A 13,645-nucleotide genomic window follows, 5' to 3' on the forward strand; every position below is an offset into this window, starting at 1 on the left:
CGATTTACTGTGACCTTGTAGTCACCGCACATTCTGACGGTCTTGTCTTTCTTTGGGACTACAACAATCGGAGCGGCCCAGTCACTCCTCGCTACTTTTGTGATTATGTTATTCTTCTGTAGGCGGTCCAGGTGGTTTGTGAAAGATAGGCTTGGTTCCTTCTTGCACTCTGACTTTTGCTGTGAAGTCTTGTATTTCACCGTAGCCATCTTTGAAAAGTTATTTGTGCTTCTCCAGCATGTTAGTGAGTGTAGCCTGACTCACTGGTTTGTCATTTCTCAGACTGAAGATTTCTCCCCAGTTCAACTTGATCTTTTGTAGCCAGTTTCTGCCTAGCAAGGCTGATTTTTCTCCTTTAACAATGACAAGCGGTAGCGTCCACTCCTTTCCCTCATACCGGACTTGTACCTGGATCTGCCCTAACACAGGAATAGTGTCACCAGTGTATGAAGAAAGGCGGATGGACGCGGGCTGAAGAGGACACTCTTTCAGTTTTTCTTTGTAGAGTCTCTCTGGAACCAGAGATACAGACGCTCCGGTGTCCAGCTGCATTTTAACCTGTTTTCCCGCTAACTCCATGTTGAGATAGATTCCATCTTTTAGTTGTTGAGCTGTGTACACTGAACAGTTCCACTACTGTTTCAGTTGTACCTTCCTCTTCTTGTGCTGCGTCTGACACTTTGTGCGCTCTTGCTGTGCGTTTTGAGGCCTTACTGTAAATGTCCAACCTTTCCACAATTGTGGCACTTTTCATTTTGGAATCGACATTCACTGTGCTGATGATTATCTCCCCCACATCTGTAGCAACTTGGCTTAGACCTTTGAGATGTGGGCTGCTTTGTTCTTGTGTAACCTTGAGGACGGGACTGAAAAAAGTGTGACTTTTGTGAGCTTTTTCCACCACGTGCATCACTGACCTTGTGAACACCTTTCTGACGTTCTGCATGTCCCGATAGCTCAATAGTATCCCTGTGGGCAAGCTCGAGTCCAAGTGCTATATCACAGGCTTTCTTAAAGGTCAGGTCCTTCTCTGACAGGAGCCTTCTGTGATATGCTTCACCTGTGCGACCACATACAAACTTGTCTCGGAGAGCATCATCAAGAAATCGTGCAAACTCACATGTACTTGCCAGCCTTTTCAAAGCAAGGATGTAGTCAGCCACGGTTTCCCCTTGACTCTGGTCACCAGTGGTAAAATCTGAAACGTTCTGCAATGAGAATTGGCTTAGGCTTGAAATACCTTGAAAGAGTTTCAGTCAGTTCTGCATAGTTCAACTCCACTGCTTTCATTGGTTCAATGAGACCTTTCAGCAATCCATACTCAGTTGGACCCAAAACACTGAGAAATACGTCTGCTTTCTTTCCATCTTTGATTTCATTTGCAGCCAGCCAACGCTCAAAACGCTCCAAATAGGAATCAAAATCCTCTTTTGTAGCCTCAAACTCTGGTACTGACCAATGGTTGCCATTCAGTTAATTGTTCAGTTTCCTTATTCCTTAATTTTCACCGAATTCTTCACTTCAGAAGTTTCTGCAATTACTTCATTCACTGCACTCATTTGTAATAATGTACACACCACACCGTGTTACGTTCCTTCTTCCTTTTTCTTCTTGCCAATATTCCTCCACTGAGATCGCCTAATTTCAATGGGTTCAATGACAGTTTTTTATATTTATTTAACCACAAGAGGGCAGTGTCGCTGTTCTGGACTCCAATAGTCTTGCTACTTGGCAGCTCCTGAATACTGTACTAGCAGTGCTAGCCTTCTCTACTGGCGAAAGAAAATAAAAAATAACTGACGAATTACATAATTATTTTGAGTTTCATTACTCACGCAACATTCTTCCCTTCAAGCAATGTCCGTTTATGTAGTTTAATCACCTCGTCGCCACTGTAATATTTGTGTTGTGGAGAAATGACCAGGCAGGAGACGGGAGTACAGTTCGTTTTCGTTTAGTCAAAACCCCTCGTGCTCTACAGTTCGCGGCACCCCAGTGCGCATGTGCATTTCCTATTAGGTGTAGTAACGTAACACTGCCGTAATGCATTACTGCTTAGTAACAGCACAGTAACTAATATAAACCGATGTAGATCCCAGATACTACAATTCAAACTTTGTGACAGCAGAGTGCTATGAAGGGAAATAGGTTCCAAAGGCAAGGTGAATATTCAGAAATAACGTTGGCTCAAATTAATAACGAGCAAGACATTTCTAGGGCCTAACTTGACCTAAAATGTCATTCTTCGAACCAGTCGATTAGATTCGTTTATTAGTCGGTCGCAGATGAAATTGTAGGGTACAGTGAAGTTCTTAATTCTTAAGATCTGAACTCCAACAGTGCAGGTCAAAAAGATAAGTGAATGAAACAATAATAATAATATGCATACTATATACATATTTATTTACAACATTTAAAAACCAACAGCCTGCATTCATCCAGTTTGTATAAATTATGATAGATGTGTGACATAAAGCTATATTGGGCAATTTGGGCAAAGGCGTAACAATGACTGTCTTGGACAAATAGACATTTGGCTTAAAACATGTATTCATTCATGGGCAATATGTGTGCATGCCCTGATCATATTAGCTTACTACATCTGTCTTCCCTCACCAAACCCATCAATGATTTGATTTATTTGACTATAATATATCAGTTATGGCCAACAGAGGGCAACATTTATCCATATAATACGATAAAACCTTACTGAACCTAAATTAATCGGGTTACATTGTAAAACAATTTCAGATATCGTATGTGATCAGAAACAATGCATTAATTTCCCGGAGTGGTCGCTCTGTGCTTTTGTAGTTGACGTCATAATGTACGATGGAATATAGAAGCCTATGACGTAAACGAACTCAAGAAAATGTTCAGTGCGCTGCTTTTGCCTCAGTTGAGTTGATGCTTTGCAAAGGACAGTCATCCTCATGTTCAAATAAATCACTTTGAGTGGACAAAGAAGACATTCTGTGTAAGTACAGCATAACTGGCCAATATGTTGTAAAAAAAATTTGAAATGTATTTTAAAATGTATTTGTTTATTTAAAAAAAAGTCAGGTCCAATCTGAAGGGTGCCTGAAAGCACAATGGATAGAAATCATAAACCGTTGAGAAACATTCTTCTAAAAGTAAGACTCATAAGTGATACAAAAAATGTTTGTTCATTCTGGGGCTATCCCTCTTGATATGTAATGAGGCTATCTTCTTGGTAGTATAACCTATATGCTGTAAAAAACAGATTGATATGATTTATAGTTGGAAAAGTGGGCATAATTAATTGAGGGCTAAGGTTAAATGTATTTCCTTATGTTCATATACCCCAGGCTGGGACCCTCCAAGCTAGTGCTGGAGAGCAGGTCCTCCAGACAGACATCACTGACCATGATGGACTAAGGCTGCCAGCCCTGGTAGACTGCCCCATTGACAGCCCCCTAAAGGTAACAAAACGTCTTATAGTTCTGTTGCAAAACGTCTGGTTGTGACGGAGACCAGTTGGTTGCAATCTAGTAATATGACGTGTTGAAAACCAGTTTACAACGTGATAATAAAGCCATTAAGACACATGGACCACCTACTAAACTCAGCAAAAAAAGAAGCGTCCCTTTTTCAGGACCATGTATTTTAATGATAATTCGTAAAAATCCAAATATCTTCACAGATCTTCATTGTGAAGGGTTTTAACACTGTTTCCCATGCTTGTTCAATGAACCATAAACATGTTCAGTTTTCTGAAAATAAACGCAGTTGACAGTGAGAGGACGTTTCTTTTTTTGCTGAGTTTAGTTAGAACTAATAGTTTTGGAATTCAGATTTGAATTCTGATTGTAATTCTAAGGTTATGGTTTATAGTTGGAAAAGTGGGCATAATAATGGAGGGCTTAAGTTATATGTATTTCCTTATGTTCCTATACACCAGGCTGGGAACCTCCAAGCTAGTGCTGGAGAGCAAGTGCTCCAGACAGATGTCCATTCCGCTGGCCATGATGGACTAAGCCTGCCAGCCCTGGTAGACTACCTCCAGGATAGCCCTCGAATAGCAGATGTCCATTCCGCTGACCATGATGGACTAAGCCTGCCAGCCCTGGTAGACTGCCTCCAGGATAGCCCTCGAAAGGTAAGAAACATATTTTAGTTCTGTTGCAAAACGTCTGGTTGTCACGGAGGCCAGTTGGTTGCAATCTAGTAAACGAAGGGTTGAAAACCAGTTTACAACGCGATAATAACGCCATTAAGACACATGGACCACCTACTAGTTAGAACTAATAGTATTGGAATTCAGATTTTAATTCTGATTCTAATTCTAAGGTTAACCCTTATGTGACATGTCACTCAGTACCATCATGCCTATGGTGAAAAATGTGGTTTCTATGGTGATATGATTTCCCCACTGTTGTTATTTGTCTCAGAACCTTGTGCCGAAGCCCCCGCAAGGCCCCAGGCCCAGCCGAGAGGCAAATATAGCAAAGGCAGAAAAGAAGGCCACAGAGGTTATCAAGGCTAGAAGGTCTAGGGAGGCTAAGTCAGGGGTGAAAAAATTAAGCCGCCAAGTAGTTGGTATGTTGGCACTGCCTCAAACTCTAACTCAAACAATCAGTTACCGTGAGTATTCATCTCCACTTCCAAAGTACCTGGATTTATTGATATAATTCTAAAACGATATATGGTGGAAGGATCCACTAATGTCTACGATCCTCTTTCTGTAGGTGTCCTGCCAGCTATCAAGAAGGGCACTAAAGTTACCCTCCAGTCCTCCAGCTCCCCCTCCCTCTCCGATGACAACAAGGAGGCTCTAGGTTAGTTATTATGTTGTTTTTACCGTCTTTTGCACCCGCACATTCCCCTTCTGTCATGTACTGTCATGTTGTCTTGTCTCTGTCCTTTCCCTTCACCCTGTCTCCCTCTGCTGGTCGTGTTAGGTTACCTTTTCTCCCCCGCTTTCCCCCAGCTGTCCCTTGTCTCCTCTAACTACCCATTCACCCCGTTCCCCACCTGTTCCCTTTTTTCCCTCTGATTAGGTCCCTATATCTCTCTCTGTTTCTGCTCCTGTCCTTGTCGGATTCTTGTTTGTTTGTGTCATTCATGCCTGAACCAGACTGTCGTCATGTTTGCTGTAACCTTGTCCTGTCCTGTCGGAATCTGCCGGTCCATCTGAGCCTACCTATGTTTGGTAATTAAAGAAGCTCTGTTTAAGTTGATTCGCTTTTGGGTCCTCATTCACGCACCGTAACAGAAGAATCCGACCAAGAATGGACCCAGCGACTTCGGATCCTCTCCACTCAGCCGTCGAGATCCAGGGAGCGATGCTAGGCAGACACAAGCAGGAATTGTCTGCTGCTCGACATGCCGTTGAGACCCTGGCCACCCAAGTCTCCAACCTCACAGAACAGGTTCACCATCTCCGCCTCGATCCACCGGCCACTTCCAGGGCTTTCGAATCTCCGGAGCCCAGAATCAATAACCCGCCGTGTTACTCTGGGGAGCCCACTGAATGCCGCTCGTTCCTCACCCAGTGTGATATTGTGTTTTCTCTCCAGCCCAACACTTACTCCAGGAGCACTGCTCGTGTCGCCTACGTCATATCTCTCCTTATTGGACGGGCTCGTGAGTGGGGCACGGCAATCTGGGAGGCAAGGGCTGAGTGTACTAACCAGTATCAAGACTTTAAGGAGGAGATGATACGGGTTTTTGATCGATCTGTTTTTGGGGAGGAGGCTTCCAGGGCCCTGTCTTCCCTATGTCAAGGCAATCGATCCATAACAGACTACTCTATTGAGTTTCGCACTCTTGCTGTCTCCAGTGGCTGGAACGAGCCGGCCTTGCTCGCTCGTCTTCTGGAGGGTTTCCGCGCAGAGGTAAAGGATGAGATTCTCTCCCGGGAGGTTCCTTCCAGCGTGGATTCCTTGATTGAACTCGCTATTCGCATTGAGCGACGGGTTGATCTTCGGCACCGAGCTCGTGGAAAGGAGCTCGCGCTCTCCGTCGCCTCCCTCTCCGCATCACTACCATCTTCCTCTGCCGGCTCGGGTGCTGAGCCCATGCAGCTGGGAGGTATCCGCATCTCGACTGAGGAGAGGGAACGGAGAATCACCAACCGCCTCTGTCTCTATTGCGGTTCCGCTGGTCATTTTGTCACTTCATGTCCAGTAAAAGGCCAGAGCTCGTCAGTAAGCGGAGGGCTACTGGTGAGCGCTACTACTCCTGTCTCTCCTTCAAGATCCTGCACTACCTTGTCGGTCCATCTACGCTGGACCGGTTCGTCAGCTTCCTGCAGTGCCTTAATAGACTCTGGGGCGGAGGGCTGTTTTATGGACGAGACCTGGGCTCGGGAACATGACATTCCTCTCAGACAGTTAAAGGAGCCCACGGCCTTGTTCGCCCTGGATGGTAGTCCTCTCCCCAGGATTCAGCGTGAGACGCTACCTTTAACCCTCACTGTTTCTGGTAATCATAGTGAAACCATTTCTTTTTTAATTTTTCGTTCACCTTGTACACCTGTTGTTTTGGGCCATCCCTGGCTAGTTTGTCATAATCCTTCCATTAATTGGTCTAGTAATTCTATCCTCTCCTGGAACGTCTCTTGTCATGTGAAATGTTTAATGTCTGCTATCCCTCCTGTTTCCTCTGTCTCTTCTTCACAGGAGGAGCCTGGTGATTTGACAGGGGTGCCGGAGGAATATCACGATCTGCGCACGGTGTTCAGTCGGTCCAGGGCCACCTCTCTTCCTCCACACCGGTCGTATGATTGTAGTATTGATCTCCTTCCGGGAACCACCCCCCCCCGGGGTAGACTATACTCTCTGTCGGCTCCCGAACGTAAGGCTCTCGAAGATTATTTGTCTGTAGCTCTTGACGCCGGTACCATAGTCCCCTCCTCCTCTCCCGCCGGAGCGGGGTTTTTTTTTGTCAAGAAGAAGGACGGGTCTCTGCGCCCCTGCATAGATTATCGAGGGCTGAATGACATAACAGTGAAGAATCGTTATCCGCTTCCTCTTATGTCTTCAGCCTTCGAGATCCTGCAGGGAGCCAGGTTTTTCACTAAGTTGGACCTTCGTAACGCTTACCATCTCGTGCGCATCAGGGAGGGGGACGAGTGGAAGACGGCGTTTAACACTCCGTTAGGGCACTTTGAATACCGGGTTCTTCCTTTCGGCCTCGCTAACGCTCCAGCTGTCTTTCAGGCATTAGTCAATGATGTCCTGAGAGACATGCTGAACATCTTTGTTTTCGTTTACCTTGACGATATCCTGATTTTTTCACCGTCACTCCAGATTCATGTTCAGCACGTTCGACGTGTCCTCCAGCGCCTTTTAGAGAATTGTCTTTTTGTGAAGGCTGAGAAGTGCACTTTTCATGCCTCCTCCGTCACATTTCTCGGTTCTGTTATTTCCGCTGAAGGCATTAAGATGGATCCCGCTAAGGTCCAAGCTGTCATTGATTGGCCCGTCCCTAAGTCACGCGTCGAGCTGCAGCGCTTTCTCGGCTTCGCGAACTTCTATCGTCGTTTCATCCGTAATTTCGGTCAGGTGGCAGCTCCTCTCACAGCCCTTACTTCTGTCAAGACGTGCTTTAAGTGGTCCGTTTCCGCCCAGGGAGCTTTTGATCTCCTCAAGAATCGTTTTACATCCGCTCCTATCCTTGTTACACCTGACGTCTCTAGACAGTTCGTTGTCGAGGTTGACGCGTCAGAGGTGGGAGTGGGAGCCATCCTTTCTCAGCGCTCCCTCTCTGACGACAAGGTCCACCCATGCGCGTATTTTTCTCATCGCCTGTCGCCGTCGGAACGTAACTATGATGTGGGTAACCGCGAACTGCTCGCCATCCGGTTAGCCCTAGGCGAATGGCGACAGTGGTTGGAGGGGGCGACCGTTCCTTTTGTCGTTTGGACTGACCATAGGAACCTTGAGTACATCCGTTCTGCCAAACGACTTAATGCGCGTCAGGCGCGTTGGGCGCTGTTTTTCGCTCGTTTCGAGTTCGTGATTTCTTATCGTCCGGGCTCTAAGAACACCAAGCCTGATGCTTTGTCTCGTCTCTTCAGTTCTTCAGTAGCCTCCACTGACCCCGAGGGGATTCTCCCTGAGGGGCGTGTTGTCGGGTTGACTGTCTGGGGAATTGAGAGGCAGGTAAAGCAAGCACTCACTCAAACTCCGTCGCCGCGCGCTTGTCCTAGGAACCTTCTTTTCGTTCCCGTTCCTACTCGTCTGGCCGTTCTTCAGTGGGCTCACTCTGCCAAGTTAGCCGGCCACCCTGGCGTTCGGGGTACGCTTGCTTCCATTCGCCAGCGTTTCTGGTGGCCCACCCGGGAGCATGACACGCGTCGTTTCGTGGCTGCTTGTTCGGTCTGCGCGCAGACTAAGTCCGGTAACTCTCCTCCTGCCGGCCGTCTCAGGCCGCTTCCTATTCCCTCTCGACCGTGGTCTCACATCGCCTTAGATTTTGTCACCGGACTGCCTTCGTCAGCGGGGAAGACTGTTATTCTTACGGTTGTCGATAGGTTCTCTAAGGCGGCTCATTTCATTCCCCTTGCTAAGCTTCCTTCTGCTAAAGAGACGGCACAAATCATCATCGAGAATGTTTTCAGAATTCATGGCCTTCCGTCAGACGTCGTTTCGGACAGAGGTCCGCAATTCACGTCTCAATTTTGGAGGGAGTTTTGCCGTTTGATTGGGGCTTCCGTCAGTCTCTCTTCCGGCTTTCACCCCCAGTCTAACGGTCAAGCAGAACGGGCCAATCAGACTATTGGTCGCATCTTACGCAGTCTTTCTTTTCGCAACCCTGCGTCTTGGTCAGAACAGCTCCCCTGGGCAGAATACGCCCACAACTCGCTTCCTTCGTCTGCGACCGGGCTATCTCCTTTTCAGAGTAGCCTCGGGTACCAGCCTCCGTTGTTCTCATCTCAGTTCGCCGAGTCCAGCGTCCCCTCCGCTCAGGCTTTTGTCCAACGTTGCGAGCGCACCTGGAAGAGGGTCAGGTCTGCACTTTGCCGTTATAGGGCGCAGACTGTGAGAGCTGCTAATAAGCGTAGAACTAAGAGCCCTAGGTATTGTCGCGGTCAGAGAGTTTGGCTCTCCACTCAGAACCTTCCCCTTAAGACGGCTTCTCGCAAGTTGACCCCGCGGTTCATTGGTCCATTCCGTATCTCTCAGGTCATTAATCCTGTCGCAGTGCGACTTCTTCTTCCGCGATATCTTCGTCGCGTCCACCCGGTCTTCCATGTCTCCTGTGTTAAGCCCGTTCTTCGCGCCCCCGCTCGTCTTCCCCCCCCCCCCCCCATCCTTGTCGAGGGCGCACCTATCTACAGGGTCCGTAAGATCTTGGACATGCGTCCTCGGGGCCGTGGTCATCAGTACCTAGTTGACTGGGAGGGGTACGGTCCTGAGGAGAGGAGTTGGGTTCCCTCTCGGGACGTGCTGGACCGTGCGCTGATTGATGATTTCCTCCGTTGCCGCCAGGTTTCCTCCTCGAGTGCGCCAGGAGGCGCTCGGTGAGTGGGGGGGTACTGTCATGTACTGTCATGTTGTCTTGTCTCTGTCCTTTCCCTTCACCCTGTCTCCCTCTGCTGGTCGTGTTAGGTTACCTTTTCTCCCCCGCTTTCCCCCAGCTGTCCCTTGTCTCCTCTAACTACCCATTCACCCCGTTCCCCACCTGTTCCCTTTTTTCCCTCTGATTAGGTCCCTATATCTCTCTCTGTTTCTGCTCCTGTCCTTGTCGGATTCTTGTTTGTTTGTGTCATTCATGCCTGAACCAGACTGTCGTCATGTTTGCTGTAACCTTGTCCTGTCCTGTCGGAATCTGCCGGTCCATCTGAGCCTACCTATGTTTGGTAATTAAAGAAGCTCTGTTTAAGTTGATTCGCTTTTGGGTCCTCATTCACGCACCGTAACACCTTCTTTCTTTTCTCTTTTTGTCAGTAATGGTACTTTCATTTTCTCTCTTTTTTCTTTCTTATTTTTCTATACAGTGTTAGGAGACATGTTATGTGTGAAGAATTACTTTAAATCAAATGTCAAACTCATTCTATAGAAGGCCGGGTTTCTGCAGGGTATCACTCCACCCTTGATTGATGAATTAAGGTCACTAATTAGTAAGAAACTCCTCTAACCTGGTTGTCTAGGTCTTAATTGAAAGGAAAAAACTAAAACCCGCAGACACTTAGCCCTCCATGGAATGAGTTTGACACCCCTGTATTAAATACATTTTGATTTGACTAGGGGCCGTCTGCCAGGTCCTGACCACCAGGGTGGGAGACATCCTGAACAGTACCTGCAACGACGATTACAAGGCCAGGCTCATCATCCAGAAAGGTACACTTATAACCTGTTTTGCCCATATCACCAGTAATAACCATGTAATAACTTGTGTAATAACCAGTGTATTACCATTATAGTAAATGTACTAGATACTGCATAGTGTTATACATGGATGTGGCTTTGAACCAGTTCAGAATATGAGTGTGTTTTCTTAGGATTGGATTCCGGTGCCAGGGAAAGGTTCCCTGGCTCTCCGTGTTCCTCTTCACCCAAGGACGAAGAGGAGGTGGTTGTAAGCGGCACAACTGTCTCATACCCTAAACCCTCCACCTCAACCCATGCAGCACGGGCAGCTCCTTCCCAGACCCTGGAAGAAGAGGTGGGGGAGGCTGAGGTCTCCGAGATGAGTGACAGCTCCCTGATGCCCACCAAGAACAGGCAGGACCCCCTGGAGAAGATTCCCTCCCTCCTACCAGGCAAGGAGCACATCTTCCTTTGCAGCACTCCCTGGGCCACCGTCATGAGCCCCCAGACTCTGAAGTTTATTCTCCATGGCATCATGTGCCGACTGGAGGCCTCAGAGTCCCCCCAGACAAGGAGGGCCAATGAACCCTTCAGGCTGATGAAGGATCTCTTTGTGGAGGTCCAGCATGCCCTGAAGTACGCTGACATCTCTGTCGTCTTTGGCCTGGAGGAGAGCATCCAATTCAGTGGGGAGGATGCGGTGAAGGCCATCGTGAAGACTGCGGCTAAAAGATTGTCCCTGCATTCGGACTCCAACCGGGCTCAACTGCGTGCCGCACGCTCTGGTAGCGAGGGAGCCATCAGGTGCATGGCGGACACCATCACACAAGTCATAGATGACTATTCCGAGGACTGGAGTTCCGACGGCCATTTTGGAGCCAGGAGGAGCCGTGGTAGTGGGAGGTCACACTCCTCAACCTCCTCAAGGAGTGACGTCACCCTCACCGAGGAGCTCCTGGCTTGGAGGGAAACTCTAGAAGAGGACCTAGAGGAGATGGCTGATGACAGCACTGGTTTGGAAAAGACCAGTGTAAGCTCAGCCATCTCTGAAAAGTCCCAGGTAATTAGCTACCTTTCTGAAAGCACCAAGCCCATCAGCAGCGCCCTCTCCACAGACCTCGAGGACATCACCTCCAAAAAGGTGAGACGGCCAAGAACCAGTAGATCGTTTAGTTATTTGGGCTGTTTGATTGTGAGGCATCGACTCATGTCTGTTTCTCCCTCTACTAAGAAGAAAGAGGCTATGAAGAAAGAAGTGAGGAAGTCAGGAAAGAAGAAGCGAGGAAATAACAAGAACCAGAAGAAGAACAAGGTGTCTCCTCTTGGCAATGATAGTAAGTCCTAATTTCTGTCAGTCAACATGTGCATCTGTCTTCAGCACACTATTGTAATGTAAGGACGGGAGACTATGATGAAGTTATCAGGGTCTTATTCATTAGCCACTAAATGGAAGACAGCGGACTAAAACAGGGAGGAACTTTCTTGAACTTGCCAATAACAAATGCTTGTTTTTGTTTCCGTTTAAAAATATTTTGCTACTGTGTACCCTAATGAACACAACCCTGATTTCATGCCTTGTTCTCTGTCACCTGTTCAGGTACTGTGGCTGAAGATGAGCCTAAGAAAAAACAGGCTCTCCTCCCGCGGATCACAGCCGCCCTGGCAAAACTATTTTGCTTCCCCTGCAAAAAAAAAATTCAAAAATTAACTGTGCAGAAGACGAGTTTGGGAAAACCCTGCTGCCACCTCCCCCAACCCACTTTCTAAATAAACTCTCAAAGCCAACAGAAGAGGGAGGGAGACAACCCCCCCTACTCACAACTCATTTTATTACACCCCATTTAATTCAATAAACACAACTTGCATCTATTTTGATCTTCTTCTTCTTGAGTTTTATTTTTAAAGACCCACCTGCATGCTATAGATTCTTAAGGTCAATTTGCTGTTTACTACAGTATCATTGTTATGAGAATGTTCACTGTGCCAGTCATTATAGCCAGTATAGGCTATAATAATGCCCTAACCTAATTGCAATTGACATAATAAGAGTTACATTTGAACAATTCCCTCATTTTACAATTTTTTCTTAGAGGGAATAAATCTCTAAAGCACTATAGAGTGCCGTCCCTAGGAGGGGTGCGTCACTTGAGTGGGTTGAGTCACTGATGTGATCTTCCTGTCTGGGTTGGCACCCCCCCTTGGGTTGTGCCGTGGCGGAGATCTTTGTGGGCTATACTCGGCCTTGTCTCAGGATGGTAAGTTGGTGGTTGAAGATATCCCTCTAGTGGTGTGGGGGCTGTGCTTTGGGAAAGTGGGTGGGGTTATATCCTTCCTGTTTGGCCCTGTCCGGGGGTATCATCGGATGGGGCCACAATGTCTCCTGACTCCTCCTGTCTCAGCCTCTAGTATTTATGCTGCAGTAGTTTATGTGTCGGGGGGCTAGGGTCAGTTTGTTATATCTGGAGTACTTCTCCTGTCTTATCCGGTGTCCTGTGTGAATTTAAGTATGCTCTCTCTAATTCTCTCTTTCTTTCTCTCTCTCGGAGGACCTGAGCCCTAGGACCATGCCTCAGGACTACCTGGCATGATCACTCCTTGCTGTCCCCAGTCCACCTGGCCATGCTGCTGCTCCAGTTTCAACTGTTCTGCCTGCGGCTATGGAATCCTGACCTGTTCACCGGACGTGCTACCTGTCCCAGACCTATTATTTGACCATGCTGGTCATTTATGAACATTTGAACATCTTGGCCATGTTCTGTTATAATCTTCATCAGAGGTTACTCAGCGACAGCGGTGCTGATACTGCTTCATTTCTCTCTTGTCGAATTAATACAGTGGTCTTCATTTGCATATTTCCGGAAAGCGAATAAGCCCCTCAAATGGAAAGGGAAGGCAACCGAAAAAGAAAATAGCCGAAATAGGTTACAAACCCTGTTATTTTTCTGTAGCCTACAGTTTTACCCACAGAAATAAGAGGACACCTTGTAGCCTCTTCGCGATTATACAATCGTTGCAATGTTTTGAATAGCCTTCTTCTATCACATTGCACTGCAAGACAGGATTGAACTGACATTTGAATTGGTGACAGATACTGGAGCATCATCTGCAGCGCGAGAGCCTGTTGTACAGGTAGCAGCCATAGGCATTAGCATATTGGCCTGAAATCGTGCTAAGTGCCATCACACAAACCGAAACAGGCAAAAGCCTACGTAATTACATCCTCAGCCAGTTCTTTGTAGCCTATACAACGCAGGTTATTTGTCCTTCAGATGTATTATTTTTTGCTAGTGAAGGCATGCTACAGCCGTTAGAATATTGTAGTCAGAAATGGGTGTCCCTTGGGTTGGCTTTACTCCAAAAGATGA

The 13,645-nt window shown here is 47.2% G+C and overlaps 1 protein-coding gene across 1 annotated transcript in view; it reads left to right on the forward strand.

Annotated features, from left to right (window-relative positions):
- The window catches only part of LOC118936323 (uncharacterized), a 74,708-nt gene extending 62,559 nt beyond the window's left edge, over positions 1 to 12,149 (forward strand). Inside the window, exons 20-27 of the mRNA XM_090194331.1 lie at positions 3,330 to 3,443; positions 3,923 to 4,120; positions 4,413 to 4,560; positions 4,710 to 4,799; positions 10,218 to 10,310; positions 10,472 to 11,421; positions 11,512 to 11,614; positions 11,878 to 12,149. Coding sequence (XP_090050457.1) covers positions 3,330 to 3,443; positions 3,923 to 4,120; positions 4,413 to 4,560; positions 4,710 to 4,799; positions 10,218 to 10,310; positions 10,472 to 11,421; positions 11,512 to 11,614; positions 11,878 to 12,047 — 1,866 coding nt within the window. The 3' untranslated portion in view covers positions 12,048 to 12,149. The remainder of the gene's footprint in view (positions 1 to 3,329; positions 3,444 to 3,922; positions 4,121 to 4,412; positions 4,561 to 4,709; positions 4,800 to 10,217; positions 10,311 to 10,471; positions 11,422 to 11,511; positions 11,615 to 11,877) is intronic.
- The last annotated feature ends 1,496 nt before the right edge of the window (positions 12,150 to 13,645 follow it).

Source organism: Oncorhynchus mykiss, chromosome 13 (genome assembly GCF_057628025.1).
Source record: "Oncorhynchus mykiss isolate SJ-2025 chromosome 13, ASM5762802v1, whole genome shotgun sequence".
Classification (NCBI taxonomy): Eukaryota; Metazoa; Chordata; class Actinopteri; order Salmoniformes; family Salmonidae; genus Oncorhynchus; species Oncorhynchus mykiss.